The 26,788-nt window shown below is 32.0% G+C and overlaps 9 protein-coding genes across 9 annotated transcripts; 7 read left to right on the forward strand and 2 right to left on the reverse strand.

The window, feature by feature from the left end:
• Positions 1–1,463: 1,463 nt before the first annotated feature.
• On the forward strand, positions 1,464–1,988 carry SAPINGB_P000607 (uncharacterized protein; the record flags this gene model as incomplete). The annotated part of the gene is made up of 1 exon (XM_031995330.1): positions 1,464–1,988. The coding sequence occupies one exon, from the start codon at positions 1,464–1,466 to the stop codon at positions 1,986–1,988; it is 525 nt and encodes a 174-aa protein (XP_031851221.1).
• A 1,158-nt stretch (positions 1,989–3,146) lies between these two features.
• On the forward strand, positions 3,147–3,638 carry SAPINGB_P000608 (uncharacterized protein; the record flags this gene model as incomplete). The annotated part of the gene is made up of 1 exon (XM_031995331.1): positions 3,147–3,638. The coding sequence occupies one exon, from the start codon at positions 3,147–3,149 to the stop codon at positions 3,636–3,638; it is 492 nt and encodes a 163-aa protein (XP_031851222.1).
• Positions 3,639–4,182: 544 nt separating this feature from the next.
• On the reverse strand, positions 4,183–4,692 carry SAPINGB_P000609 (uncharacterized protein; the record flags this gene model as incomplete). The annotated part of the gene is made up of 1 exon (XM_031995332.1): positions 4,183–4,692. One exon carries the CDS (start codon positions 4,690–4,692, stop codon positions 4,183–4,185), a length of 510 nt encoding a protein of 169 aa, XP_031851223.1.
• Positions 4,693–6,422: 1,730 nt separating this feature from the next.
• On the forward strand, positions 6,423–7,808 carry SAPINGB_P000610 (uncharacterized protein; the record flags this gene model as incomplete). The annotated part of the gene is made up of 5 exons (XM_031995333.1): positions 6,423–6,438; positions 6,506–6,586; positions 6,649–7,129; positions 7,212–7,357; positions 7,456–7,808. 5 exons carry the CDS (start codon positions 6,423–6,425, stop codon positions 7,806–7,808), a joined length of 1,077 nt encoding a protein of 358 aa, XP_031851224.1.
• Positions 7,809–8,947: 1,139 nt separating this feature from the next.
• On the forward strand, positions 8,948–10,345 carry SAPINGB_P000611 (uncharacterized protein; the record flags this gene model as incomplete). The annotated part of the gene is made up of 5 exons (XM_031995334.1): positions 8,948–8,963; positions 9,061–9,141; positions 9,214–9,694; positions 9,751–9,896; positions 9,993–10,345. 5 exons carry the CDS (start codon positions 8,948–8,950, stop codon positions 10,343–10,345), a joined length of 1,077 nt encoding a protein of 358 aa, XP_031851225.1.
• Positions 10,346–11,135: 790 nt separating this feature from the next.
• SAPINGB_P000612 (uncharacterized protein) lies at positions 11,136–11,612 on the forward strand (the record flags this gene model as incomplete). Its single annotated transcript, XM_031995335.1, has 1 exon — positions 11,136–11,612. One exon carries the CDS (start codon positions 11,136–11,138, stop codon positions 11,610–11,612), a length of 477 nt encoding a protein of 158 aa, XP_031851226.1.
• Positions 11,613–11,769: 157 nt separating this feature from the next.
• Positions 11,770–13,665, reverse strand: SAPINGB_P000613 (uncharacterized protein; the record flags this gene model as incomplete). Its single annotated transcript, XM_031995336.1, has 1 exon — positions 11,770–13,665. One exon carries the CDS (start codon positions 13,663–13,665, stop codon positions 11,770–11,772), a length of 1,896 nt encoding a protein of 631 aa, XP_031851227.1.
• An 810-nt stretch (positions 13,666–14,475) lies between these two features.
• SAPINGB_P000614 (uncharacterized protein) lies at positions 14,476–16,994 on the forward strand (the record flags this gene model as incomplete). Its single annotated transcript, XM_031995337.1, has 2 exons — positions 14,476–14,644; positions 15,487–16,994. The coding sequence occupies 2 exons, from the start codon at positions 14,476–14,478 to the stop codon at positions 16,992–16,994; spliced, it is 1,677 nt and encodes a 558-aa protein (XP_031851228.1).
• Positions 16,995–19,447: 2,453 nt separating this feature from the next.
• SAPINGB_P000615 (uncharacterized protein) lies at positions 19,448–21,007 on the forward strand (the record flags this gene model as incomplete). Its single annotated transcript, XM_031995338.1, has 1 exon — positions 19,448–21,007. The coding sequence occupies one exon, from the start codon at positions 19,448–19,450 to the stop codon at positions 21,005–21,007; it is 1,560 nt and encodes a 519-aa protein (XP_031851229.1).
• Between the last annotated feature and the right edge of the window lie 5,781 nt (positions 21,008–26,788).

Genomic DNA, 26,788 nt, shown 5'->3' on the forward strand with positions numbered 1-26,788 from the left:
TGATTTGAGTCACATGGTCCAAAATATTTCAAAAAAAAAAAAAAACACTTTAATCAATGTCTTCGAGCTGGTCTTGAAGATTAAAATAGCCAATAATATAATTTTTTTTTTTCAAAATAATTAATAGCTTACTAATTAAATTTAATCTTCTATCTTATATTTTTCTTTATTAAATGGCGGTGGTAATATTTTATTTTTTAATGACGCTCTAACCAATCCAATTCTATCAGTAAGAAGACTAAACATTACTTCAATTTCGGATTTAACACTCTTATTAACATTCTCATTAATAACATTGTCTTCAATCCAATCAGATAGTTTTTCCAAATCACGTCGGTAAATATCCTTTAGGGTATGATGGTATAGTTCTACTGTAAGATAGCTTGACGAATCCAAGATTTTGTACCTGATGATGTGTAGCAGAGAATTATAGAACGATGTAGGTAATGCTTTATCCTCTGAATAGAGCTTTATGGTATATAAGGCAAGCATAAATTGAGACTCGTTTTCATCATATAGTTGCAGTAGGTCAATACGAGAGCAATCTGTAAAATCTTGAGTTTCTATTTCAATGGGTTCAGAGCACTCTTCAAGAAATGAAAACATTTTGCGATTCAAAAATGTATTAATTTTAAGATTTAAAATTACAAAAACTCGCAATTTTTTTTTTTTTTTTTTGAGCATACAGATTTAAAAAAAATTTTTTTTTCCAAATGCACGTGACTGATAATTATATCAATGAGAAAGATGGCTGGTCAGAAATCAAAACGAGCAGATGAAGAAGCAAATAAATGGGTTCATTTGAGTTCTGTTAAGTTGTTTAGTTTTTTTTTTTTTTTTTTTTTTAAAAAATAATCTAAAACATAAAAATAAACGTGGTTAATTAATAAATTAATAAAATATATAAAATAAAATAAAATAAAATATAATCACAGTTTGGAAAATACCAAAAAGCACTTTCCCAATATGGATGTTTACAAAAAGTGGAAATAGAGACAATTCAAACAGGCTTCTTAAAAACCAGTTGTTATTTATTTTTTTTTTAAACAATACTTGCAATAAAACATTTGTAAAACTTTTTTTTTTTAAAATTATGAGTAACTTAGATTGAGTATAAAAAAATTTAAGTGTAAAAAGCATTCTACAGTCTTTTTAAAAAAAATAAACTTGTGACTTCTTTCAGGTTATTCATCTTGAAATGCTTTTCTTTCTTTACACTTTTTGAAAGAGATAAAAAAAAAAATCTCATGTTCAATGGTCAAATGCTTATACATCAAACAATTTGAATTTCAACTGTAGATTAATTTCATTCAAATAATGATTTCTGAATCAATTCAAGATTCAGAAATCAAATTGTTATAGAGTATAAATTCTTGTAATTTTCTTTGAATAAAAAAATAAAATAAAAAAAAAAAACCAACATCTCATCTTCTAATTCAATTCTAAATCAACCAAAAAAAAAAATGAAGTTTTCTGATTCTTTATTTGCACTTTCTGTTAAAATGGCTGTTTGTTCAGCCCCTACTATAAGCACAGTTTTCTTCCCTTCTTCAACTGCAAATACAATTTCTCCAACCCCTGTGTTAAATCTTCCAAGTGAATTTCCTTATACCAAATATCTTACTGGTATTAATTTAACAGAAGTTCTCCCCATCACGTGTAATCACTATCCTCTTGGAATTTCTAATGGTACACACTATTATATCTACTTGATTGATACTTCTAATTTCAGCCAAGACACCACTAATTCTGGAATAGATTCTGGGATTTCTATCTGGACTCAAGTTAATGATACTCGTTTTTTCAAAGTAAAGGAGGGGGCTCCAGCTTGGAAAAATAAAAGAGATGAACCTACTGTCAATAGTTCTCATCAATCTTTTGTGAGAACCATCTTATCTAAATGGAAACGAAAGGTTTCTGAAGAAGAGAAAATTGAGCTTAAACCTTGGTTATGGTGGAGACCCTTTCCAGGTGCTGCAATCTGGTAAAAGTTTAAGCTGGACTTGAGCTTTTGGTGACTTTTATTAATTTTTTATTTTTTTGTAAGACTTGTACAACAATAATATAATAAACCTTTCTATATGTAATTTTAGTTAAAAACAAATAAATTAAGATAAAAAAAAAAAAAAAAAAAAAAAAAATATCAGATCATTTAGAAAAAAAATAAAAAATAAAAATTATTCAATTTACACATTGAATTTATTGATTTTTGAAACAACTTTTGCTAGAATTAATTGGTAAAAAAAAAAAAAAAATTCTAATGGAGAGCAAAGCAAATTTATCTTTGGAATGAGAAATAAACTCAAAGCTTGCATTGGAAAATAAAAAAATAAAAAAATAAAAAAATAAAAAAAAATAAAAAAATAAATCTATTCAATAACTTGTATACCAGCCTAATGTTTTAAAATTTTTATGAGGATTTCAAGGATATTTTTTTATTTTTTTTATTATAGTATTTTATTTTTTTAAACAAGATTTTCTAAGAAATATTTAGAGTGGTGAGGGTGGTTCCAATGAAGTCCCAAAAAGGAAATTTACAAATGCGCACGTTTCTTGGTTTAGCTAACACAAAAAGTCAATTATTGCAGTGGTTGAAACCTCCCCCCTCCAAAATAAATTCCACCAACACTTGAGCTAATAATAATTGTTTATAAAATATATTCTACACCTTTTAAAGTATAAATAATTAAAAAAAAATTAAGCAATGACTCGTGGCTCACATATATTATTACTTTTATTTTTTTTATTACCAAAAAAAATAAAAAAAAAAAAAAAAAAATTAATTGAAAAATTAAAATTAAAAATGTTTTGAGCTGAATTTAAAACAAAAGGGACTCTCCAGCCTTTTTTTTTTTTATTTTTAAAAAAAATAAAAGTGCAATTTTTATTACCGATACTTGTTTATCAAATAATCTGTTTTAAAACAAATGTACTTTCATATAAATCAAAATGAACTTTTTTTTTTTTTTTTTTTTCAAACACTTTAGGTTGTAAAAAATCAAATATAAAATAAAGAAAATATCCTTATAGTTTCTTTTCAAAAAAAAAAAAAATTCTTTTCTTTTCTTTCTTTCTTCATTAAAAATCAAATCAATCAAATCTTTTCACTTCTTTATTAAACCCTAAACTTATCCATTCCAGTAATAATGAAACTTTCTACTTTCCTTTTCCCTGCTGCTCTTGCTACTGTTGCCCTGGCTCAAGAGTCTGCCACTGGTCCTCTTCCTACTGAACTTCCTGGTGCCAATGTCATTGACATCATTGAATTGACTTCTGAGGAGTATCCAATTGGTGTTTCTAACGGTACCAACTACTTCATCTACGTGGTTAACACTACTTCTTTGGCCCTTGATTCCAATGATACTGACTCTTCAACTGAGAGTTTGACCAAGCGCTCTCCTCGTTGGATTTGGTGGAAACCCTTCCCTGGTGAACCTGCTTGGAAGAAACGCTCAGCTCTTCCCAATGCTGAAGCTCTTGCTGAAGCTGAGGCCGAGGCTGAGGCCAATCCTCGTTGGATCTGGTGGAAGCCTTTTCCTGGTGAGCCTGCTTGGAAGAAGCGTGATGCAAATCCTGAAGCTGAAGCCAATCCTCGCTGGATTTGGTGGAAGCCTTTCCCTGGTGAGCCTGCTTGGTAATTACTTTTATATTAGAGAAAAAGAACATTTGAGCTGGCCTTAAATTTCATTTTTTTTTCTTTCTTTTTTAGTTGCTTATTATATAGAAGACATGTACTCCTAATTGATCAATAACAATAACAATAACAATAATAATATATTATATAATAATATTATTATTTTTTTAAACTTAACCTTGAAACCTTTTTTTTTTATTGTGTATTCATCAAATTTATTAAAGTTAACACATAATTTATAAAAAATTAACAAATATTCTGCATTCCGCAAAACAATAGTTGAAAACCCGTTATAATAAAACTAAAATATTTTAACAATGAAATGAAAAACAACCTTAAATCTTTTAAACATGTGCAAGTAATAGTGAAACAACTAAATAAATTAGACTACAAAGTATTGAACCTATTTGGGGAAAGATGCAATCTAATCATAAATGAAATTTAGTTTTTATTATAAAGTAAACTATTTTTTTTTTATGAAATTGAGACCAGCTCATGTGAAAAAATAAAAATAAAAAAAATTAAAATAAAAAAAAAAACGCATAGATTTACCAAGCAGGCTCACCGGGAAAAGGCTTCCACCAAATCCAGCGAGGATTGGCTTCAGCTTCAGCTTCAGCTTCAGCTTCAGCTTCAGGATTTGCATCACGCTTCTTCCAAGCAGGCTCACCAGGAAAAGGCTTCCACCAGATCCAACGAGGATTGGCCTCAGCCTCGGCCTCAGCTTCAGCAAGAGCTTCAGCATTGGGAAGAGCTGAGCGTTTCTTCCAAGCAGGTTCACCAGGGAAGGGTTTCCACCAGATCCAACGAGGGCTGCGCTTCTCAATAGATTCACCAGAAGATACAAGACTTTCGGCAGCCAAAGAAGTAGTGTTGACCACGTAAATATAGTAGTCAGTACCATTGGAAATTCCAATGGGATACTCGTCAGCGCCGAGTTCAATGATGTCAACAACACTTGCACCAGGAAGCTCAGTAGGTAAGGGGCCAGTAGCAGACTCTTGAGCAAGAGCAACAGTAGCAAGAGCAGCAGGGAGGATGAGAGCAGAGAATTTCATTATTTTAAAATAAAGAGAATGAGAGAGAAAGATGAGGATATATTTCAATTTTTTATGAAAAACTTTGAGTGATGAAAAAAAAAAAAAAAGAGTTGAAATGAAGGATTTTTTTAATCTTTTATAAAAAAAAACAAAATTTGAATTATAATTGTTGAAATATTTAAGAAATCTATTATAAGGGTAAATCAAGAATAGTTCTTTTTCAATTGATCAAACGTTGGCGACTGGGATACTTTTGTGTTTTTTTTTAAGTTACAATATTAATTGACCTCTTTTCTTTTTTTTCAACAATTTAGGGCATAAGTACCATCAGAAAAGTTTTTTTTTTTTTTTCAGGGGATATGATTATTTTTTATTCTTGAAATATTGCTTGGTATTGAAATGGTTTAATTTTTAATAAAGGAGACTACTTGAAATATTGAATGGTATTATATTTTCAAAATCTATTGAGGATTTATGATACTTTTACTATATACTATATATAGCTATTATTGCAAAAAAATTTTTTTCTATAGTAACGATAAATAAAGCAATGATGAAATTTTGAAATAAATTGAGAATTTTATCCTGGTCAACTTGACCATGGTCTTATTTTATTTTAATTTATTTTTTTTTATTTTTTTTCAAAAAAAAAAAAAAAAATTAAGAGCAATCAATTATTCAAAGTTTTGTTAAATTTCCTTTTTGGGCCAACATTGGAAAAAACACTAATTGTCTAGTTCAATTCATAAAAAAAAATATTTTTTTTTTCTTTTCTTTTTTTTTCAACCCATGTATTTTAACCAATAAACACACATCATAGTTATACAGCACCTAGTGTTAGGCAAGAGGTATTTGGAACATTGTTGGCCAGGGTATTTATATTGGTTGATAATTTAGATTGTACTAAAATTTCAAAATATATTTTTTTTTTTTTTTTTTTTTTTTTTCAAATATCATTCTTTCCAATAAAAGTTTCAAATGCCCTCCCCCCCGAAATCCAATTTTGTATAAATTTCTCTTTTGTATAGATTTTTTTTCATTGACACGTTCTCTTCATTTTATCTTTTCTCGTTACATCATATCACGTGAAATTTCCTACCATTTATTCACTTAGAATTTTGTTTTTTGTTTTTTGTTTTTTGTTTTTTTTTTTTTTTTTCTAATATAAAGTTCTCCGTCATAGGGGAAAAAAAAAGACTCGTTTGCTGGTGGAATAATCGATTCATGTAAGGCTTCAAGATCTTTTGATATTTGGTATTATAAATGAAGTTAGATATTTAGTTAAAGCTCGATGTTCATCGTAATCCTTTTCTGTCAAAATGATAAGATAAGAATAGATCTCTGCCATATCCTGTGTATCACCGAAGAACTCGGGTCGTCCTACCTATCGAAAAAGGAACCAACTCAAATAGAATGTTTATATATAAAATATAGAAGAATTTCAATGAGTGTAATAAAACATAAGGATATCTTACAAGATTAGATTTCAAATTAATTAAAATGTTTACCAAAGGCTATGATAGTCAAATCAAACTTTCGAGGTGCCTATTTGAAAGTAAAGTTGACAGATAACAAACGGATAAAGTACGGGAATCTCATTTTCCCAAACAAAATTTGTAAACTTATTTATACTCGCTGTGATCCTTTTGTCTCCCTTCAAAGAAGTTTTTTTTACCACCTACACATAGTTGAAATATTTCACCACTAATAACCAACTAAACACATCTTTACTAACTAAGCATTGCAATATGAGTTTTGACGCTGGTATGTAGATCCTTTTAAACAAAAAAAAATTTTTTTTTTTTACAAAAATTTGTTGACATATATTTAGACGTATACTTTAACGGCCAAAGAAAGGAGCTATACAGACTTCACAAAGAACTTATCGAAATCGAGTCCATCTCGGGCGATGGTACGTATCTGATTTCTTTTCTTTTTATGACACAAACTTTTAACTTTCTTCCGTGTTAATAGAAAATAGTGTGGGAATCTATTTAAAAACATACTTGGAAGGTCTCGGGTATACAGTGGAATGGCAGCCAGTTCCTGGAAAGACCAATAGAGAGCGGGCTAATGTATATGCATATAAGGGGACCGAACGCAATACACAGGTGCTACTGACTTCTCATATTGACACAGTGCCACCGTACTTTGGATATCGTGTAGAGGGTGACCGGATTTATGGACGAGGTTCAGTTGATGATAAAAACTGTGTTGCTGCCATGATAGTTGCACTAGAAGAACTTTTTGCTGAAAAAAGGGTAACCCCTGAGGATGTGGGTTTGCTCTTTGTAGTGGAAGAAGAAGTAGGAGGTCCAGGAATGCAATTTGCAAATAAAAACTTGGATATCAAGTCCTGGAAAAGCGTTATTTTTGGTGAACCGACTGAAATGAAGCTGGGTATTGGACATAAAGGTGTTGTTATGTTTGATTATGTTGCACATGGGAAAGCCGCGTAAGTAAGAGCAATGAATGGGTTTATTCTAGGCTAACTTTCTTTCTATTTTTTTTTTTTTTTTTTTTTTTTTTTGTTTTAGGCATTCGGGATATCCAGAGCTAGGAATCAACGCTACTAGCAAGCTAATTGATGCTCTGTACAAGCTTACACATTCACCACTTCCTAGATCTGATCTTTTAGGGGAATCAACAATTAACGTTGGGATTATTAATGGAGGAGTTGCAGGTAAGTTAAGTTATTCAATTGAAACTTGAAACAATTGTGCATTAATTTAATTTGACAATTTTTTTTTTTTTTTTTTTTTTTTTTTCAAATAAAAATAGGAAATGTAATTCCTGAATATGCTAAAGCCACTATCATTATTCGGGTAGCTAAAAATATTGAAAAGATTTTGGAAATAGTGAACTCCATTGCTGCAGAGTTTGATTTGGAGGTTGCCAATGTGTATTCAGTTCCTGAACAGTCTTTAGATTTCAAAGTTCCAGGGTTTGATGGAATAGCACTTTCATTTGTAACTGATGTTGCAAATCTTGATGGCAATTTTAAGCGGTTTTTGTATGGTTCTGGAAGCATTCATGTGGCACACTCTGATCATGAGTATGTTCCAATTAAAGAGCTTTATGATAGTGTGGATGGGTATAAGAAGTTGGTTCAATTTTCTTTGGAGAATCATTAGTAAATCGAGATTTTAGCAAATTATTATCAAAAAAAAAAAAAAAACAAGATTTTAACGTTGTTTAAACAAAGAGACTTAAAGTCATTAGAAGTTGCCTTTTTTGGATATGAACTAGACTTAATCTTGGGGTACTAAAGAATTGAGTACTTTTATTTGTAACAAAACATGTTTTTTTGAAATTTGCCAAAAATAAATAATAATTATTATAATAAAATTATTATAATAGAAGAAAAAAAAAATCTGTTTTAATTTTGATTATTTTATATATTTATTGAAATAAAAAAATAGTCTTTTTTTTGTAAATTGTTTCACTGGGCAATTAATGACATAAAAAACTAAAAATGGTCAAGTCCTCAATTGAGTTTGCAATTAATTTGATCGGTTAAAATAGATGAATAATTTCAAAAAAAAAAAAAAAAAAAAAAAAAAAAAACTATTTTTGAAGCCATAAAGTTATCAATATAAAAATTAGTTTGTTTGAAGGTTTTATTAGAACTGAATTGTTTTGATATGTAGAGTTTTACTTGAAGATTTTCACAATTTGAAAAGTTGTGACTAAGTCACTTTTTCACTTTTTTCAAAGGCTCAAGCTTACAGAATCTTTATTTACCATAAAAATTAATTTTTTTTCTTATATTTTTTTCAATGTTCATCAATTTGAAAGAAAAAAAAAAAGTTTCCATAGACTTTTAATGATTTTTATTCAAAACCTATTGAACTTTTCAAAATGATACTAACTCTTGTTTCTGAAAAAAAATAAATAAATAAATAAATAAATAAAAAGGACCATCTAAATATTTTTTTTTTATTTTTTGTAGATTTTTTTTATATTTTTGTCTGATAATGGCGGCTTTTTTTCATGTAACCCCGCAAAAAAAAAAATAAATAAATAAATAAAAAGCAACTTTATTCTATACGCCGCGCAATCCCCGAAGCGGTAGTTTGGCATTGGCACTATCCCTTCCCCACGTCGTCCACCCGCTAAGCTCAAAGACCCTCCAAATCTTCTTTTATAACCACCACCACCATTAGCCGCCTCTTCTTGTCCTTGTAATATATCTGACCAACACTACAATAAACACCTTATTTCGAAAAGTTTTTTTCTTAAACAATCCCATATCTTTTAGAATATCATTATCATGAGCTTTGACGCTGGTACGAAGTTTTTTTTTTTTGAAGGGAGGGAGGACTTTTTTATTTTTCTCGCTAGTATACCCAAGTAAAAGCTTAAACTGACACGGTCTCTTTTTAGACTCATATTTTAACGGTCCACGCAAAGAGCTTTACCGTCTCCATAAAGAGCTTGTTGAAATCGAATCCATCTCAGGTGATGGTACGTGATAATCCAACTGATTTATTTTGTAAATGAAGTATGAATCTAACAGATGAAATTTACTGTACATAGAAAAAAGCGTGGGGTCTTATCTTAAAACATACCTAGAGAACCTCGGGTACACAGTCGAATGGCAACCAGTCCCGGAAAAGTCAGGTCGCGAACGGGCCAATCTGTATGCATACAAGGGGGAGGAACGCAACACGCGTGTACTGCTGACATCCCACATTGACACGGTCCCTCCATACTTTGGATACAGTGTAGTAGATGATCGGATTTATGGACGTGGAACTGTTGACGATAAGAATTGTGTTGCTGCAATGATTATTGCTTTAGAAGAGCTTTTGACGGAGAAAAACTTAAAATCTTCTGATGTAGGTTTACTATTTGTTGTCGAGGAAGAAATTGGAGGACCAGGCATGCAGTTTGCCAATAAGCATCTAGGCATCAACTCATGGGAAACTGTGATTTTCGGTGAGCCTACAGAAATGAAATTAGGTGTTGGACATAAGGGAATTGTAATGTTTAATTATGTTGCCCGTGGGAAAGCTGCGTGAGTTAAAATGGAAGATTGGAGGTTTGTGATTTCCGTGCTAACTTCTACTTTAGACACTCGGGATATCCAGAACTAGGCGTTAATGCTACTGATACTCTGGTTGATGCATTGTACAAGCTTCGTCATAGTAGCTTACCCAAGTCAGATCTTTTAGGAGAATCCACTGTTAACGTTGGTATTATCAAGGGCGGTGTTGCTGGTAAGTTTTTGTTTACTTGAAAGTGTGTCAAAATTGTGTGACTAACAATATTAATTTTTTTTCTTTCTTTTTTCTTCTTCTTCTTCTTTTTCAAAGGCAATGTCATTCCTGAAAGGGCTGAAGCTTTCATTATGATTCGTGCATCTAAGGATACCAATAAGATCATTGACATTGTGAAGTCAATTGCTGCTGAGTATGAGAACCTAGAGATTGAAGAGTTACACTCTGTTCCTGAGCAACTACTGGAGTATGATGTGCCTGGGTTTGAGAGTATTGTGTTGGCTTATGCCACTGATGTACCGTATCTAGAGGGCAATTTTACGCGATTCTTGTATGGTTCTGGGTCTATTCACGTGGCCCATTCGGATCACGAGTATGTACCCATCAAGGAGCTCTATGATAGTGTGGACGGGTACAAGAAGCTTATTGAATTTTCTTTAGCGAAGTAACCAAAATAAAAAATTAAAATAAAATAAAAAGTTTTATAATAATCAATTATATCAATTATATTAGTTATTTTTAATTTTAATGTTGACAGAATGTAAGTTTGGAAATTACCCTTTTAGGACTTAAACAAAGCCCATCCTGCCACAACTCTTGTCGATAGATATATATATATATATATATATATATTTATATATACAATTATATATACAATTATATAATATTATAATATTATAATAAATAAATAAATTAGATTTACTGTTTCAAAAATAAATAAATATTGATATGTTTAGAATACTTTACCTTTTTTTCTAAAAAAAAAAGGGATGAAATGAAGTATCCATCATGGCTTTGTCTCTGTTTTATAATTTATGGCTGATCAGTACTAAAGGCAATTAATATACAAAAAAATAAAAAATAAAAAAATAATATTTAATATATTTTAAAATATTTAAAATATTAAAGTCAGGGTCCCCAAGTCATCAATTTTTTTCACAATTCTAAAAGTAGAAATAAAAAATTATTATTATTATTATTATTATTTCCCCCTCCCATTCATTTTAGAATTATCAATCAAGTGTTTCATGAAACCATTCTGTTATCATTTTTAAATCCAAAAAAAAAAAAATATATATATATAAATCAAAAGAAATCCTCAAATTTTTTCACTCTTCTTCTTCTTTTTCTTTTCTTATTATCTTCATCAAGTAATAATCATTCACTCGTTTGTAACCCAACTCTTCCAGATCATTACACTCTTTTTCTACTAATCAAGTAAAACAAAAAAAAAAAAAAATGAAATTTTCCACTGTCATTGTTCCTCTTGCTGCTGCTATGGCTGTTTCCGCAGCCCCTACTCCTTCAGAGTATTCTGCTTCTGCTTCTTCTGCTTCTGACATTGCTGAAGCTACTTCTTCTTCAACTGTCCCCACTGATGGTCCTCTTCCTAACTCTCTTCCTGATGTTGATGTTACCAAGATCATCTCCATTTCCTCAGATCTCTACCCTATTGGAATCTCCAATGGAACTCACTACTTTGTGTATCTTGTGGATGCTTCCTCCATTTCCACAGAAGATACCGATGCTGAATCTGAGGCTACTGCTACTGCTTCCGCAGACTCTACTGGGATTGAAAAGCGTGCTCCTCGTTGGATCTGGTGGAAACCTTTCCCTGGTGAGCCTGCTTGGAAAAAACGTGATGCTATGCCTGAAGCAGAAGCCAACCCTCGCTGGATTTGGTGGAAGCCTTTCCCTGGTGAGCCAGCTTGGTAAACAACTTTTTTTTATTTTTTTGACTCTAGAGATGAGCTGGTCTCTTCTCTTTCTTTTGTAACATTATATAAAAACATTTATTTTTTTTATTTAATAATAATAATACTTTTAAACCTATATCCGTTATATATATTTTATTTTTTCCTCCCCCCTTTCTTTACTTGGAGGATGTGGGAGCTGCCGGTTTGGGGACAGCACTACTGATAACAACACTTTTAGGGCTATCTGATACCTTTTTAACAATCTTTTCAAGAATAACCTTGGTTTCAACTTTCTCACCTTCCGGCTTAATGTCAGGTTCACTGATAGTACCATCACGAGTCCAGCCAGTCTGGAAAATGGAACCCATAGAGAAAATGGGGAATGGATGGGCTTCAGTGTTGAAAACAATTTTATCCAAAGCTAAATCTTCCTCATGTTCATCATCAAATAATAAATAAAGATATTTAAGAGTTTCAGAGAGCCAGAAAGACTCCATATTGTCACGGAAAGTGGGAGACTCTTTGTTGACATGATTGAGTGATGTAAAACCGGCATCTGAGTTTGGAATAAGAGCAAATTCCTTAAATGACTCAAAAATTTCCCACCCCCACTGGCGGTAAATAGGGTTTTTAGTTAATCTCCAAAGAATAAACAGCGACTCAACAGTTTCAGGGCGCTGCAGGTTGTGACCATCAAGACGCTTGACAGTAAAGTCTTTTGTACTATCGGCAGCATCATTAAAATAAACAATTTCAGGAGCAAGACCAGTAGGAGACTTGTTATAAAGCTCGTAACAAGTACGGGTCAATTCCATGGCCAAGCGGAAATCATTTTCTTGATTGGTGGTCCACTTCATTCTTCGAGCAGTATCAATATTGTGACCACCAGTTGCACCAATACCAAGCATACCACCAACAAAGCAAACCAGGTGATCCATCTTGGGAGAAAGGTTCCCCCCAATGCCATCTGGTAGTTCACCGATATAGGTAAGTTTATTTGGAACAGATTGAGCAACCATGTATTTCTTGATACCTTCAACAGCCTCGTCATACATTTCCTTGTAAATCTGTTCTTTGGAATCTGTTTGTAGGTATTGCTTAATAAGGTATTCGTAGTAAGAATCGCCACGGGAACCTAAGCGAATGAGTTGTCCCTGGTATTTGCCTGTATCAGGGTTCACATAAATGGGGACTAACCCACCCTTGGGTTTGTTTTTATCGAGAACAGCCATAATATTTTCAACTTTTTCCCAATACAAAGTTTCACCGGTAAGTTTGGAAAGATATTTGAATTCAAGCTGGAGAGTTGCAACTTCAGCGGTAGAGCTGGCGCCCATGTCGGTGTGTGATTTGATGCCAGCATGTGAGTGAAGGTTAACAGATGCATAAGGAATACCTGTAGGAGAATCAAAGGCACCCATAAGGCGGTTGGCCAGATCGGTGGCCTTGTCGAGATAGATGTCATCTTCAGTAAGGTAGTGTGCGGAGAGGAGACCACCAAGCATACGGATTGTAGTTTCAAAAGTATTGACGTTATAATCCATGTCATAATTCAGTTCATTTTTGACCCAACTGCGAGCACGTTCAAGCTCATCATCGAGGCCCATAATTTTGAGAGTGTCTAGGGAATCAACAATGATCCATCCAAGAGGTTTAGGTCCCATATTCATACCAGTACGCGATACAGGCTTGTAAATGTCTTTCCCCCATGCGTATTTCTCGTATCCTGCCCATGAGATTTTGAATGCATCACGGACTTCATCACGGCGTTTTTCCCAAGAAATAGAAGGTTTGACTGAAAAGAAAGAGGAGAAGAATCCATTATCTTCATCCTTTTTAGAGCCACGAGTATTGTTGGGGTTTTGTGCTCTGCCAAAAAGGAAGACGTAATAAAAGAAGCAAAAAAATGCAATGATCAATGCAATTAGTTTGCGTCTGCGAACAACTTTAGGAGAGCTTGAATACTCGGCACTATATGGTTTATCTTTATACAGGGGAAGTTCTTTGCTTTTTGAAGGCCAAAAGCTGTTGTCGCCGTCTAGCGATTTGCGCCCTGGCGTAGGAAAGGTCATAATTATGATATTAATGCAGATATAATTGACCTTAAAAGAGATTAATATTTTTCAACCAAGAAATATATCAAATAGAGAGAATCTTATAAAAATGGATATAGTTTATATATTGAAAAATAAAATAAAAAAAATAAAATAAAAAAAAATAAAAACCCTGCAATTCCCTTTGGCTGTGAAATTAACAGGTTTTTTATGGTTAATTTTTTTTTTTTTTTTACTTTACCTGGCAGGTTGTTTCTAAAGGGTATTTTTTTTTTGTGTGTGTGTATGTAATTGTGAAATTCCTAAAATCCAAAAAGAACAAATCATCGGCTATTTAAGTCACGTGAAAGAGTGACGTATTTATATTTAATATTTACTGGTTTGTGAACCATCACAAGTTTATTTTATTTTAAATATTTAATTAATTTAATTAATTTAATTAATTTAATTATAATAATTTCCCCCCTAATGGAGTTGCTTCGTATGGCCTCCGAACCACCCACCATTTTAATATGAAAGAAATTTTGCATTTTTCTATTTCACCACCACTAAACTTTTCTTTTTTTTTATTTTTTTTATTTTTTTAACACACCAAAACCCGCTGCAGCAGTCCCTATTTTGTCTATTCCCAATTCTATTTTAATTTTTTTTTTTTTTTTTGTTAAAAGGCAGCAGCTGCAAATTTTTTTCTTCTTCTTTTTCTTAATTTTTTTTTCTTCTTTCTTTTTCTTTCTATATATATTAAAATCCCTTTTTTTTTTTTTTTTTTTCATTGCTTTATCTTCTATCTAATTATTAACTTCTTTTCATCCTTTAATATCTTTCAATATGGGCATGCCTTCATTTCAGGCGGCCAACGCCATTGTTTATCTCACTTACGGTGCAATGCTTGCCATGGGTTTGGCAGTATCCTATTATTTCACCAAAAAAACAGGCTTCTTGTCTGGAAATGGAACTCAAAAAGCTCTTCCATTAGCATTAAACTTTGTAGCTTCTGGTATGTAAATTTGAATCAGTTTTTATTCTTTTTCTTTTTCTTTTGTGGTAGGACATATTTTGGTTATGGAAGTACACCTTTTGGTCTCTCAATCTTAGCAACATTTCTCGACACTCGATGTTTATTGGTCATGGTTTAGTCTGTTTATATATATTTTCTGTACCTCAGCAATTTCGTCTTGTTCTTTTTTTGTTTTTCACATACATTCGCCAAAGAAGGATTTCCCTTCTTTTTTTTTTTTTTTTCTTGAGTCGTTCAGCCGTCTCTGGTTTAAGAAAGTAGTTCTATAGTAACTTGGTACAGCGGGTGCTCCCCATCGCCTTTATTGTAGGTTTCCATTGTGATGGATATCCTTAAATAATAATGACTTGTGGGGTGGCTGAGATTATACCGTTTACACTCGATCAAGATAATACTTGCGTGAGAACAGTACCAAAAGACACTTCCTTAAACTTCATCTGACTACCCTCGGGCTATGTATGATATGATTTTCCATTATCATGTTGTCTCTCAGGGTTTTGTTATTTGAATCGTTGGTCACATAGGTTTATAAGCTTGACTTTTTTCTTTCTTTCTTTCTTTCTTTTTTTACCTGCATGTAATTGCTTTTCAATTCTTGTGGGTAATATTGTTATTTTTTTTTTTACATTGCTTTGTTAATTTGATTTTAATTAACTTATGCCTTGTATTTAATTGATATCTTTTTATCTTTCTGCTTACCTTTGACTTTGTTTCAATAACAAAACTCTGGACATGGCCCGTTTATGGTCTCGTTCATCTGCCTAACACTAAAGGAAAACGGCTTCGGCCTTGTCCTCTCTCTTTCTTTCTTTCTTTTCTAGCTATGGGTTGTGGTATTTTATTCACTTATCCTGAAATCGCTGCTATCGCTGGTGTCCAGGGTTTACTTGTATACGGTCTTTCGTCTGCCCTACCCATCCTTATGTTTGCTTTCCTCGGTCCCAAAATTCGTCGTGCCACCCCCCACGGTTTCGTTTTAACTGAATGGGCCCGTGAACGTTATGGCCCTATCACTGGCCTTTACCTTTCCTTTTTCACCATCGCTACAATTTTCCTTTACATTGTCTCCGAGCTTACTTCCATTCAATATTGTATCGAATCCTTAACTACTATGAACTCACTTGCAGTCATGATTGTCGAAGCCATCATCACTACCATTTATACCAGTTGGGGTGGTTTCCACACTTCCTTCATCACTGACAATATCCAAGGTGGCATGGTACTGTTGCTACTCATTATTTGCAGTATCGCTATGGGTACCCAAGTTCATATTGATACCTCTGTGATCAAGCCTAGTGGTCTTTTGGGCGCCTCTAAGCTCGGTTGGCAGCTTATTTATATCTTCCCTATTGCTATTGCTACTAACGATTGTTTCTTATCTGGATTTTGGCTTAGAACCTTTGCTTCTCGCTCCGATAAAGACTTGTTGATTGGTACTTCTATTGCTACTTTTATCATTCTGGTCTTTTTGGTTGTAACTGGTGTCACTGGTCTTCTTGCTTCCTGGTCCGGTCTTTTGTTGCCTGATAAGAGTGATGCCTCTTACTCCTTCTTTTACATTCTTCTCGAACTTCCTGCTTGGGTTGTTGGCTTTGTGCTTGTTTTCATTGTTATGCTTTCAACCGCTACTTTTGATTCTCTCGAATCTTCTATGGTTTCAACAATTTCAAACGATGTTTTCCGCAACAGACTCAAACTTATCTGGGTCCGTTTCCTTGTTGTTCTTGTCATGATTCCCTCCATTGTGGTTGCAACAAGAGCTCCTAATATTTTGACCATTTTCCTCATTAGTGATTTGATTTCTGCTGCCGTGGTGCCTTCCTTGTTGCTTGGACTTTGGAGCAAAATGTACTTCATTTCTGGTTGGGAAATTATTGTTTCGGGTCTTGGTGGTATCCTTTCAGTCTTCATCTTTGGTACTATCTACTATAACTCTGCCTTGGAAGGTGCCAAACTCATTATTCTTCAGAATGGTCTTTACGTTGATGACTGGAGTGCTTTCGGTGCTTTTGCTGTTGCTCCTGGAGGTGGCCTCATTTTTGGTGCAATCATGCTTGTTCTTCGCTTGAGTTTCCTTTACATTCGTTCTCGTGTTAAGGGCATTCCCTTCACAGCTTTGGACAAGCCTTTCCCCAAAACTACAGCTACCACTGAATTGCTTGATAATGAAGATGATGACTCTACAGATAAGTATGGTGCCACTCAAAGCACCGTACCTGTCAACAACAATCCTACAATTAGATACTTTGACAACTTTTTCGATTTTGACGAGTCTAACAAATGGAAGTCCATGTTCTTTGTCAATAACAAGGAAAGCAAAATCGACTAGTTACTTTTTAGATTATTTAGATTGATTGTTCTACGTGTTTTTTTGTTAGAAAAGTGTTTTTTTATATAGCTTAATGTTTATTGTATCTCGTCTTTTAATTTTTTTTTTATATTCCAAAAAACTTTGATCAATCGAGGAAGGCCAAAAAAAAAAAAAAAAAAAAAATGAGGGGATGCCGACGATCACCGACTCTTAGAAATGAACGGCACCAGTTAACCCCTCATTGCTTTTTTTTTTTTTTTCAATGGCTTATAAATGAATCAGACTGCAACCGTTGATATTTTTTTAAGTAGCTGGGTGAGTGAATCATCGATAAGCTTTTTTACTGTTGGAACCAAATAAAAAGTGGGGCTTTTAGTAAAAAAAAAAAAAATAGAATTATAACAGTGCAAGTATACTAATATTGGTAAACTTGTATCTTTTTCTGTTTTATAACTTTTCATTTTTTTTTATCATTTTATCTTTTTTTTTTTCAAAAATAAACCCCCGAATGTTTAAACCAACTTTTTTTTTCAACTAGTTAGATTAAGTGAAATTGTCTTTGTAATTATTTTTCAACAATACTCGATTTTTTTCACCTACTAAAAGACCAAAACACTCTTTTTTTTTTCTTTGAAATTTTTTATCCTATATTTAAAAATATTGGCTTAACATTGAAAAACTTTAACATGTAAATGTAATCAAAATAATTGGACTTTAGTTTTTTTTTTTTTTTTTTTTGAATGAATGAATGGATTTAGTGGAGATATTGACAATTATCTTCTCTCATACAAAAAGTTTCTTTTTTTTTTTATTTTACCGAAAGTTTTCTTAAAATTCAGAACATCTAAAACCGACATACTATTAACTATTAACCAAGTAAATTCTCTAACTTATTCTTTTCATATTTTTAAGTTCAATTTTTTTTTTTTTTTTTTTTTTTTTTTTTTGGGGGGGGGAGTTTGAAATAATGATTTTGCTGTCAAAAATATGCCTGTCATTCCTTTTTCTTTTTAAAAAAGGTCATGAAAGCATTAATTTAAAAACTTCAAAAGTGCATAAAACCGTTCTTTTGACCACATGGATGATGGTATTTTTAAAAGTAATTATTTTTAAAACAAGTGAGAATAAATTAAAGAATAAAGAATCTCGTTAAAAAAAAATGCATATTAGAGTTGAGCGTGTTTTTTTTGATCATTTGAATTCTTAAAGAGAACATTTTAAGTATAATCATACTTTATGAAATAAAACCCCTCCGTTTGCATATTGAAACTAGCCCAAATTGTGATAAACAATCTTAATATTTAAAAAATAACGGTTGTTTTTCTAGAAGAAAATAATGTTGGTTACGCTTGGGGGATAACATCAAACAATGCTTCTATGCAAAAAAAAAAAAAAAAAATACATAATTATGGATTTATATTTTTCGCAAATAAAAAAAAAATTCAACCAAATCCCCTTGCGGATCACTTTCCTATTTATTAATCTCAAGTCAATCATGAGTTCTTTTTTAAAAGCCTTATTTAGCGAAAGACCCTTAAATTTCAAATCATGAACTTTACAACTTTTTTATCAGTAATTCCATTCCTTTTTTATGTTGGCATTTTTTTTTACAAATCCACTGTTCTTTGACATTATTATTACTTATATCTAATTAACATCCCCACAAAATAAATACATACAAATGTTAAAATATATAGATGTTTCAGTTAGAAAGTATATTGATTCATCTTTCTTTCATTGATCCCCCTCATATTTTACTTAAAATCTGAAATTCACTTCATTATTTTCCTGTCCGTTTAGTCAGGTTCTCCCCACTATTATTTTCTGTTCTTCAGGGTTTTTTTTTTTCCTAACAATTCATGTTCTATTTTTTGCAACACTGGTATAATTTATAAATCCAACAAAAGTTTATCACTTAATTTATGCTATATACTACCGAATTTATTATTTCAACAAAGCATTAATGATGTGCATAGCTTAAAAATAGGGGGGAAGATATTCATTGAAACTAATAATAATGTTCCTTCAAAACAAATAGACTTTAGAGCAATCAAGGTTCGCTTCAAAAAAAAAATAGATTTTTTTAGAGACAAAATTTGCAGTACACCCGGCCTGTCCAACTTTGCATTATTTTCTAAGGCAGAACGAGCGAAAACAAGGGCTGGTGTGGGTAATTAAGTTTTATCTCAAGATAATTTTACTAATAAAAACAGCTTCATATTCAACCCCTCTCTCTTTCTTTTTCTGTTTTTTTTTTTACTTCGAACCCCCTCATCATTGTTCAATTTCACAGTTATACAGGTCCACATGATTGATTCATATTTTCAAATGAATATAAAAACTCCAAGAATTTCACCAAGTTTTTCTAATGGGTTTTTTTTCTTTTTTTTTTTATTATTATAAAATCCTTTTGTTCAAACTGCCCATCTTATTTTTTTTTTCATCTTTTGTAACAAATTCTATCTTGAAAAATGTTTAAGGTCTACAACCCTTACCTAATGGCTCTCATTGCCACGGTAGGTGGTATGCTATTTGGTTTTGATATTTCCTCTGTCTCTGCTTTTGTTGGCCAGGAAGAGTACCGACGTTACTTTGGGTATCCCAACAGTGTGACTCAAGGTGGTATCACAGCCTCAATGGCCGGAGGCTCTTTCCTCGGTTCCTTATTTGTTGGTCCTGTCTCAGACCGTCTGGGTCGCCGGCTGGTGATCCGAATGTCTTCTTGTATATGGATGATCGGCGCCGCAATTCAGTGTTCGTCTCAAAACAAAGGCCAGCTAATTGCTGGACGTACTATTGCCGGGGTTGGTATTGGGTTTGCCTCTTCCCAGATTCCTGTTTATGTTGCTGAACTTTCTCCTAAAAACATTCGTGGAAGACTAGTGGGATGCTTCCAATGGTCTGTCACATGGGGTATTATGATTATGTTCTACATTGGCTATGGTTGCTCGTTCATCAAAGGTCCTGCTTCATTTAGAACTGCGTGGGGTATTCAAATGGTCCCTGGGTTTATACTTCTTCTTGGAACGTATGTTTTGCCCGAATCACCCCGTTGGCTTGCATCAAAGGATAGATGGGAAGAGGCAATCGATATTATCGCACATGTTCAAGCAAAGGGAAATGACCAGAGTCCAGTAGTTCAAACTGAAATTGAAGATATCCGCGAAGAAATTGAAATTCAACGCCAGTACAGCCATTTAACTGTTTTTGATTTGTTTCGCAAAGGAAACTTGAACCGCACCATGGTGGGCATTTCTGCACAAGTTTGGCAACAAATGACAGGTATCAACGTCATGATGTATTATATTGTTATTTTGTTTGAGATGGCCGGCTACAGCGGAAATGCTAATCTTGTCTCATCTTCGATTCAATATATTATCAACGTGGTTATGACAGTGCCCGCTCTTTTGTTCATTGACACCTGGGGCCGCCGACCTTTGCTCATTGCTGGAAGTATTCTAATGATGGGCTGGTTGTTTGCCGTTGCAGGGTTAATGTCAGTATACGGCACGCCTATTAATAATTATGATGGTAATGACTTGATTCGACTTGTCGTCAACGATGGCTCTGCCTCAAAAGGTATCATTGCGTGTTCGTATCTCTTTGTCGCTACCTTTGCGCCTACCTGGGGTCCAGGAATTTGGATCTATGTCTCGGAAATTTTTCCTACGTCTCAACGCGCTCTTGGAAATGGTGTCTGTGCTTCTGCAAACTGGATTTTTAATTTTGCACTTGCCATGTTTGTTCCTTCAGCTTTTAAGAACATCACTTGGAAAACATACATTATTTTTGGTGTAATGTGTATCTGCATGTCGATCCACGTCTTTTTAATGTTCCCAGAAACAAAGGGCAAGACACTCGAAGAAATTAACTTAATGTGGGAATCAAATGTTCCAGCATGGCAGTCCCACAAGTGGCAGCCTCCCGTTCATGCAAACAATTTTTTGAGTGAGTCAGAGGAAAAGGAAGTTACAAGCCATCAAGAAACCTCAGCACCATCACCGATTGTAACAAACGAACCTACTGCTTAGAAAAAAAAATCTGGAACAAAACTAAATTAAAAAAAAATTACGAATTAATGATTTACTTTATGATTTAATGACTTTTATTCCTAAATCAAATACTTATGGATATATTTTATAAAAAAAATAATTTGTTTTATTGATGAAAATTATTACAAAAATAATGGTCTCTGGCGGGATCGAACCGCCGATCCTCGCGTTTCACAAGGAAGTTGCTTGTTTATTAGCACGATGCCTTAACCAACTGGGCCAAGAGACCAATTCAATAATTGTTGTATATAGAAGTTACTTTGGCATTATAAGGTTAATTTTTAATAAATTGTTGTAAATTAAAAAAAAAATAACTAATTTATTGTAAGCTTTATCTCTGCTTGGAGGGATTAAGAAATACAATTACAGCGTTGATGAAGACAAGTGGAGATAGGTTGGGAAGGTTTGGTTATTTTTAACCCCCTGTTCCTCGTAAGCTGGCATCAGGACTTATTTTCGGGCTGTTGGAGATGCAATGTTGAAGCCAAAATTAAAAGTTTATTATTAAAATGAAAAGATATATAGTATGGACAAGAAGGATAGCGCAGATGCTGATGTTATATAATTCTATAACCCTTGAATAAAAACAAACAAACAAACAATAACTAATTTAGGGGAAAGGGCTGGATGGTGTAAAGGGTAACACGTTCGCTCGAAAGCGGAAGATACTGGGTTCGATTCCCAGAATACCCCCTTTTCCTGAGGATGTGTACGGGAGTATACACCTAGACTGAAAACCATAGGCTACCCTGGTTACAGGAATGCCGACTCTTCCGTACAGTCTAAATAGCCTGCAGGTGATTGCGGGCCGTATCTCTGACGGAAGAGATTAAGAAATACATGGGCGTCCGTGAAGATAAGTGGAAATGGGTTGGGAAGGTTTTGGGACCGACAGACTGGTTCTCCCTGTTCCTCGTAAGCTGGCATCAGGGCCCATCTTCCGGGCTACCGGAGACGCACAGAACAGAAACCACCAGTACTAAAAAGGTACAAATGAAAACCGGCAAGTCACATAGTCAGACAATAAAAGGATAGCGCAGATGCTGATGTTATATAGTTCTATAACCCTTGAATAAAAACAAACAAACAAACAATAACTAATTTTATTAAAAACATATTAATTTTTTTATATTTAAATTAAGTTTATGAAATATATTATTTCAGACGTGTTTTTACCTAATGGATAATTTGTATACATTACAATATATTGTATATATATACAGTTTCATATTTTTCTTGTAAAGCACCTTCACTAAATATTAGAAGCCATCCCAATGTTTTTGAAAACTTTTAAAATTTTGATTGTTGAGATGATAAAATAAAACAAATTAACACTCCATCTGGAAGTTTTGATAATTTTTGTATTTACCACAATAGAAAACAATCAAGTTTGTTGAAGACAATTATCTTCAATTACTCCAAAAGTTTAAATACCAAATTTTTATTATTTTTTTTTTTTTCGTTGAAATGTGCCGGTAGTAACCAGTATAAGGTGTCTAACGTTTTGAAAATATTCAGTAATCTGACTTAAAAAAACTGACAACAACTCAAATTAAAATGAATCCTGGAGCTATTTAAAATTGATAGTACAAATTTAAAATAAAAATTAATGAATACAAGTGACCTCAAAGCTTGAAAATGCAATCATCTACCCCAATATTAACATCTTTACACCAGTCTTATCATATTGTTACGATACGATATTTTGAAAAATGATGTCTAATCAAGTGCTCATGGATTATGTAATTTCATAATATTAAATTTTTTAAACATTACTCTCACCCCAACACAACTTAAAATCAATTTCTCAAAAAACACCAAAAATCAAAGAATCCAATGAATTTAACAAAAAAAAGAGTAGTTATTTATTTGAAAACTTAAATTAGTAAATGATTTAGCTAAAGACATTTCAAGTATAAATCAGATGCCATTACTGGTTTAAAAAAATAGAAAATATATATATATATATTTTTTTTTCATTTTCCACTACTTTCAATAATCCATTTTACTTCATTCATATTTCTTAGTATAATATAAAGTCCATCATCCTTGTGATTGTTATTATGGTAAATCAACAATTAATATTTGTGTTTTTTAAATAAAAGATTTGTTTCTATAAAAGTTGTTAGATTGAGTCAATAATACATTATGTTCGTTTGTTTGTTTTTATTCAAGAGTTACAGAATTATATAACATCAGCATCTCCACTATCCTTCTAGTCCAGACTATATATCTTTTCATTTTTATAACAAACTTTTAATTCTGGCTTTAAAATTGCATTAATACATTATGTTCGTTTTGTTTTGTTTTTATAATTTCTTTGTGTCTGTTTCATTATGTTCTTGTTTGTTTGTTTGTTTTTATTCAAGGGTCATAGAATTATATGACATCAGCATCTACGCTATCCTTCTTGTCCATACTATATATCTTTTCATTTTGATAATAAACTTTTAATTTTGGCTTCAACATTGCATCTCCAACAGCCCGAAAATAAGTCCTGATGCCAGCTTACGAGGAACAGGGGGTTAAAAATAACCAAACCTTCCCAACCTATCTCCACTTGTCTTCATCAACGCTGTAATTGTATTTCTTAATCCCTCCAAGCAGAGATAAAGCTTACAATCTCTTGTAAGCCAGTTAAACTGTTTAAGAGAGTCGACATGTCCATCTCTGGAGATATCCGTTTCAGTCCTTTTCTTTCCTCTTCAAGCAAAGGACACTCAACTAAAATGTGATGAACTGTTTCCAGCTCTCCACATTTGCAGTTGTAACTATCCTTTTCAATTCCAAACTTTTTAAACCATGCGCCAAAGTCGCCATGGCCTGTGCGAAACTGAGTAATATTACTCAAGATCCTTTGACTATCTTTCTTCATGATCACTCCCGTGACCATTTTGGAATGTTTCATTATGTTCTATATTACTGTTGAATATCTTAATACTGTTAAAGTGTTTTATGGTGGACAGTATAAATAAAGTTTTCACGTGATCGGACTCCGTGGCCAAGCTGGTTAAGGCGCACGACTGTTAATCGTGAGATCGTGAGTTCAATCCTCACCGGGGTCGCTAATATTTTTTGCAGATTCATTTTTTACAGTAGACATTTCCTTTTTTTTTTTTTTTTTTTTTTCAAAAGTCAACGATAGTTTAATAATTGAATTCTCTTATAAATGTAAAACTTCAATTCTTTTTTAGAAAAAAAATTTTTAAATTAATCATCCTTTATAAAAATTATTCTTTTTTCCATTTCGTCTTAGAAAATATCTAAAAAGAAGGATGTTATAATCAAGAAGAAACAATAAAAGGAAAGAGTTACTAAATAACCTTTGATTCTCTTGAATTTATGGTCTTAGAAGTATTATGGAGTTTTTATATCAATTTTTAATGTGTGAAAAATTAAAGTAAATTGTAGAGAATGGAGATAAAAAAATGATCCTTTATTAGTAAATCACAAAAAAAAAAAGTTATAATTATAAAATAAATAAAAATGGAAAATGACTTTTTAGATGCATATTATTGAATAAAATGACACTTTCATCTTTTAAGAAATACTTTTTGGATTTAAATACTAAAAGTATTCTAAGATTTTAGAATTCATTGTATGTGTTTCTTAAACGGTCAACGAACCTTTCAAATTTTCAGAAAACAGCAAGCTTTCATGTATCTCAATGAATTTAGACCAAACCTGTATAGTTATGAATGTTCGTCAATTTAACCTGTAGACTGATGAGACATATCAATAGATTAAAACAAATAAAAATATTAAAAAGATATCTGTCATAAATAGCCAATGTTAATATTAATATGATTTTAAGAGTAATTCATGAAGTTTGGTGGTTACTACAATTTTCCAGACTAGTGTCAAATTTCTTAAAAAGATAATAGCACGTGATTATTATTACGTAATTGTGTTTTGGGTGTGATATATTACATTTCCTGTTTACTTTTTTAAGGATTAGGGTTCGATGGTCTAGTCGGTTATGGCATCTGCTTAACACGCAGAACGTCCCCAGTTCGATCCTGGGTCGAATCATTTCTTTTTGGTATTCATGTTTGTGACCGACCAGTGTATTGTTGAACCATTAACTGTCAAGGTATAACTTTTAGCGATTCTGTTTATTGGTGTCCCGAACTGTTGTGATTAATGTATTTTAGCTTTGAGAAATTGATTTAACTTCAGTTTGAAGCTCTTCCAACTAAGCTGAATCCGCTTTATTGATGACAAAAAAAATGTTTGAAAATCCAATTGTGAATAAGTGAACTAGTTTTTCATAAATTCCAGTTCAATGGAATAACCCGGTTTATGCAATTGAAAAGAATTTTGTTCTACGGCAAAAAATACAGATATTGTTTCCAAGATGTCCCCATTTTCTGCAGAGTTTACTGGAGTACCCCCTTCCACAGAAAAACCAGCGCTACCCTGGCCTATCATTAGGTTTACTTGAAACCACTTTTTGAATTTGTTGGTTTAAGAAATATTAAAATTTTTATATGAAATTAAAAAAATTGTCAATAATTAATGGACCTGTAGAAATGAAATTGATAAATTACTTAAAATATGTATTTTCATAATCATTAAATAACACTGCTAAAATGTTTAAAAACAAAAAACAAAAAACAAAAAATATTCAGAATTAGAGAATTTAAAAATAAATAATAAATTTTGAAGTTACTTAATTTTTTTATTGTGTTTCTTTCTAGACAAGTCATAGATGTCTATATTATATCTTCTTATAACTTTGAATGTTCTAAACCAACAATCTGAGAAAATCTGGATCAATCTTTAATTTAAATTTCTTTATCACTTTACACATTTCTAACTAAATTCAAATTAATTAATACTAATAATAATAATTGACATTGTTAATTGATTTTATTAAAAAAATAAACTGGTTCTTCTATTCAATTGAATAATTATCTGAGTGTTTTATCATTTCATTAATTTTTTGGCTATACACTAAAATCACTGATCGCAATTTTTTTTTTCAAAAATTTGATGTGCTTATATAATCACTTAAAGTTCAAAATCTTTCACCAAAGCGCCAAACACTAAACTTTTTTTTTTTCTCAGCATTACTCAACACCAAGTTTGCAAAAATTAGAAAAATTAGAAAAATTAGAAAAAATCTCAAAACTACAAATTTTCAACCAAATAAAAAAGAATAACAATTGATTAAAGATGTAAAAAGTGATTCGACCCAGGATCGAACTGGGGACGTTCTGCGTGTTAAGCAGATGCCATAACCGACTAGACCATCGAACCATTTTTGTTAGAAATAACATCTCTAGGTCGTATTTAAGATAATGCCATATAATGTAAAATTACATTTACCCAATTTTTTTAGCCTTTTCCTTGAATAAAAACAAACAAACAATTTTTTAGCCTTTATATTGTTAAATTATTATAATTTCTGTTAAAATTTTTGGTTGCTGAATAGATTTGTAAAAGTAAATAATTAAATTAGGTTGAAAACACCTAGCAACATGAACTTTTGATGGAGTTGCATAAAATCCAACATTTTCTATTACCTTTAGTTATTTAGAAAACTTTGTAAAAATAAATATAGAATTAATTACAGAATTTACCAATTTATTTAATAAAGTATTTTTTTTATTAATTTCTGTTATTTATACTTCTCTTAAACTTGTATTTTTTATTTGGTTCAACAATCAGAGAATTCACATATTACTTTATCCTATGTCTTTCTTAATTATTTCCCTCTTTTATAATTATTTTTAATTTTTTTTTTAAAATATATTA

Source organism: Magnusiomyces paraingens, assembly GCF_902498895.1.
Source record: "Magnusiomyces paraingens strain CBS 517.90 genome assembly, contig: contig1, whole genome shotgun sequence".
Classification (NCBI taxonomy): Eukaryota; Fungi; Ascomycota; class Dipodascomycetes; order Dipodascales; family Dipodascaceae; genus Magnusiomyces; species Magnusiomyces paraingens.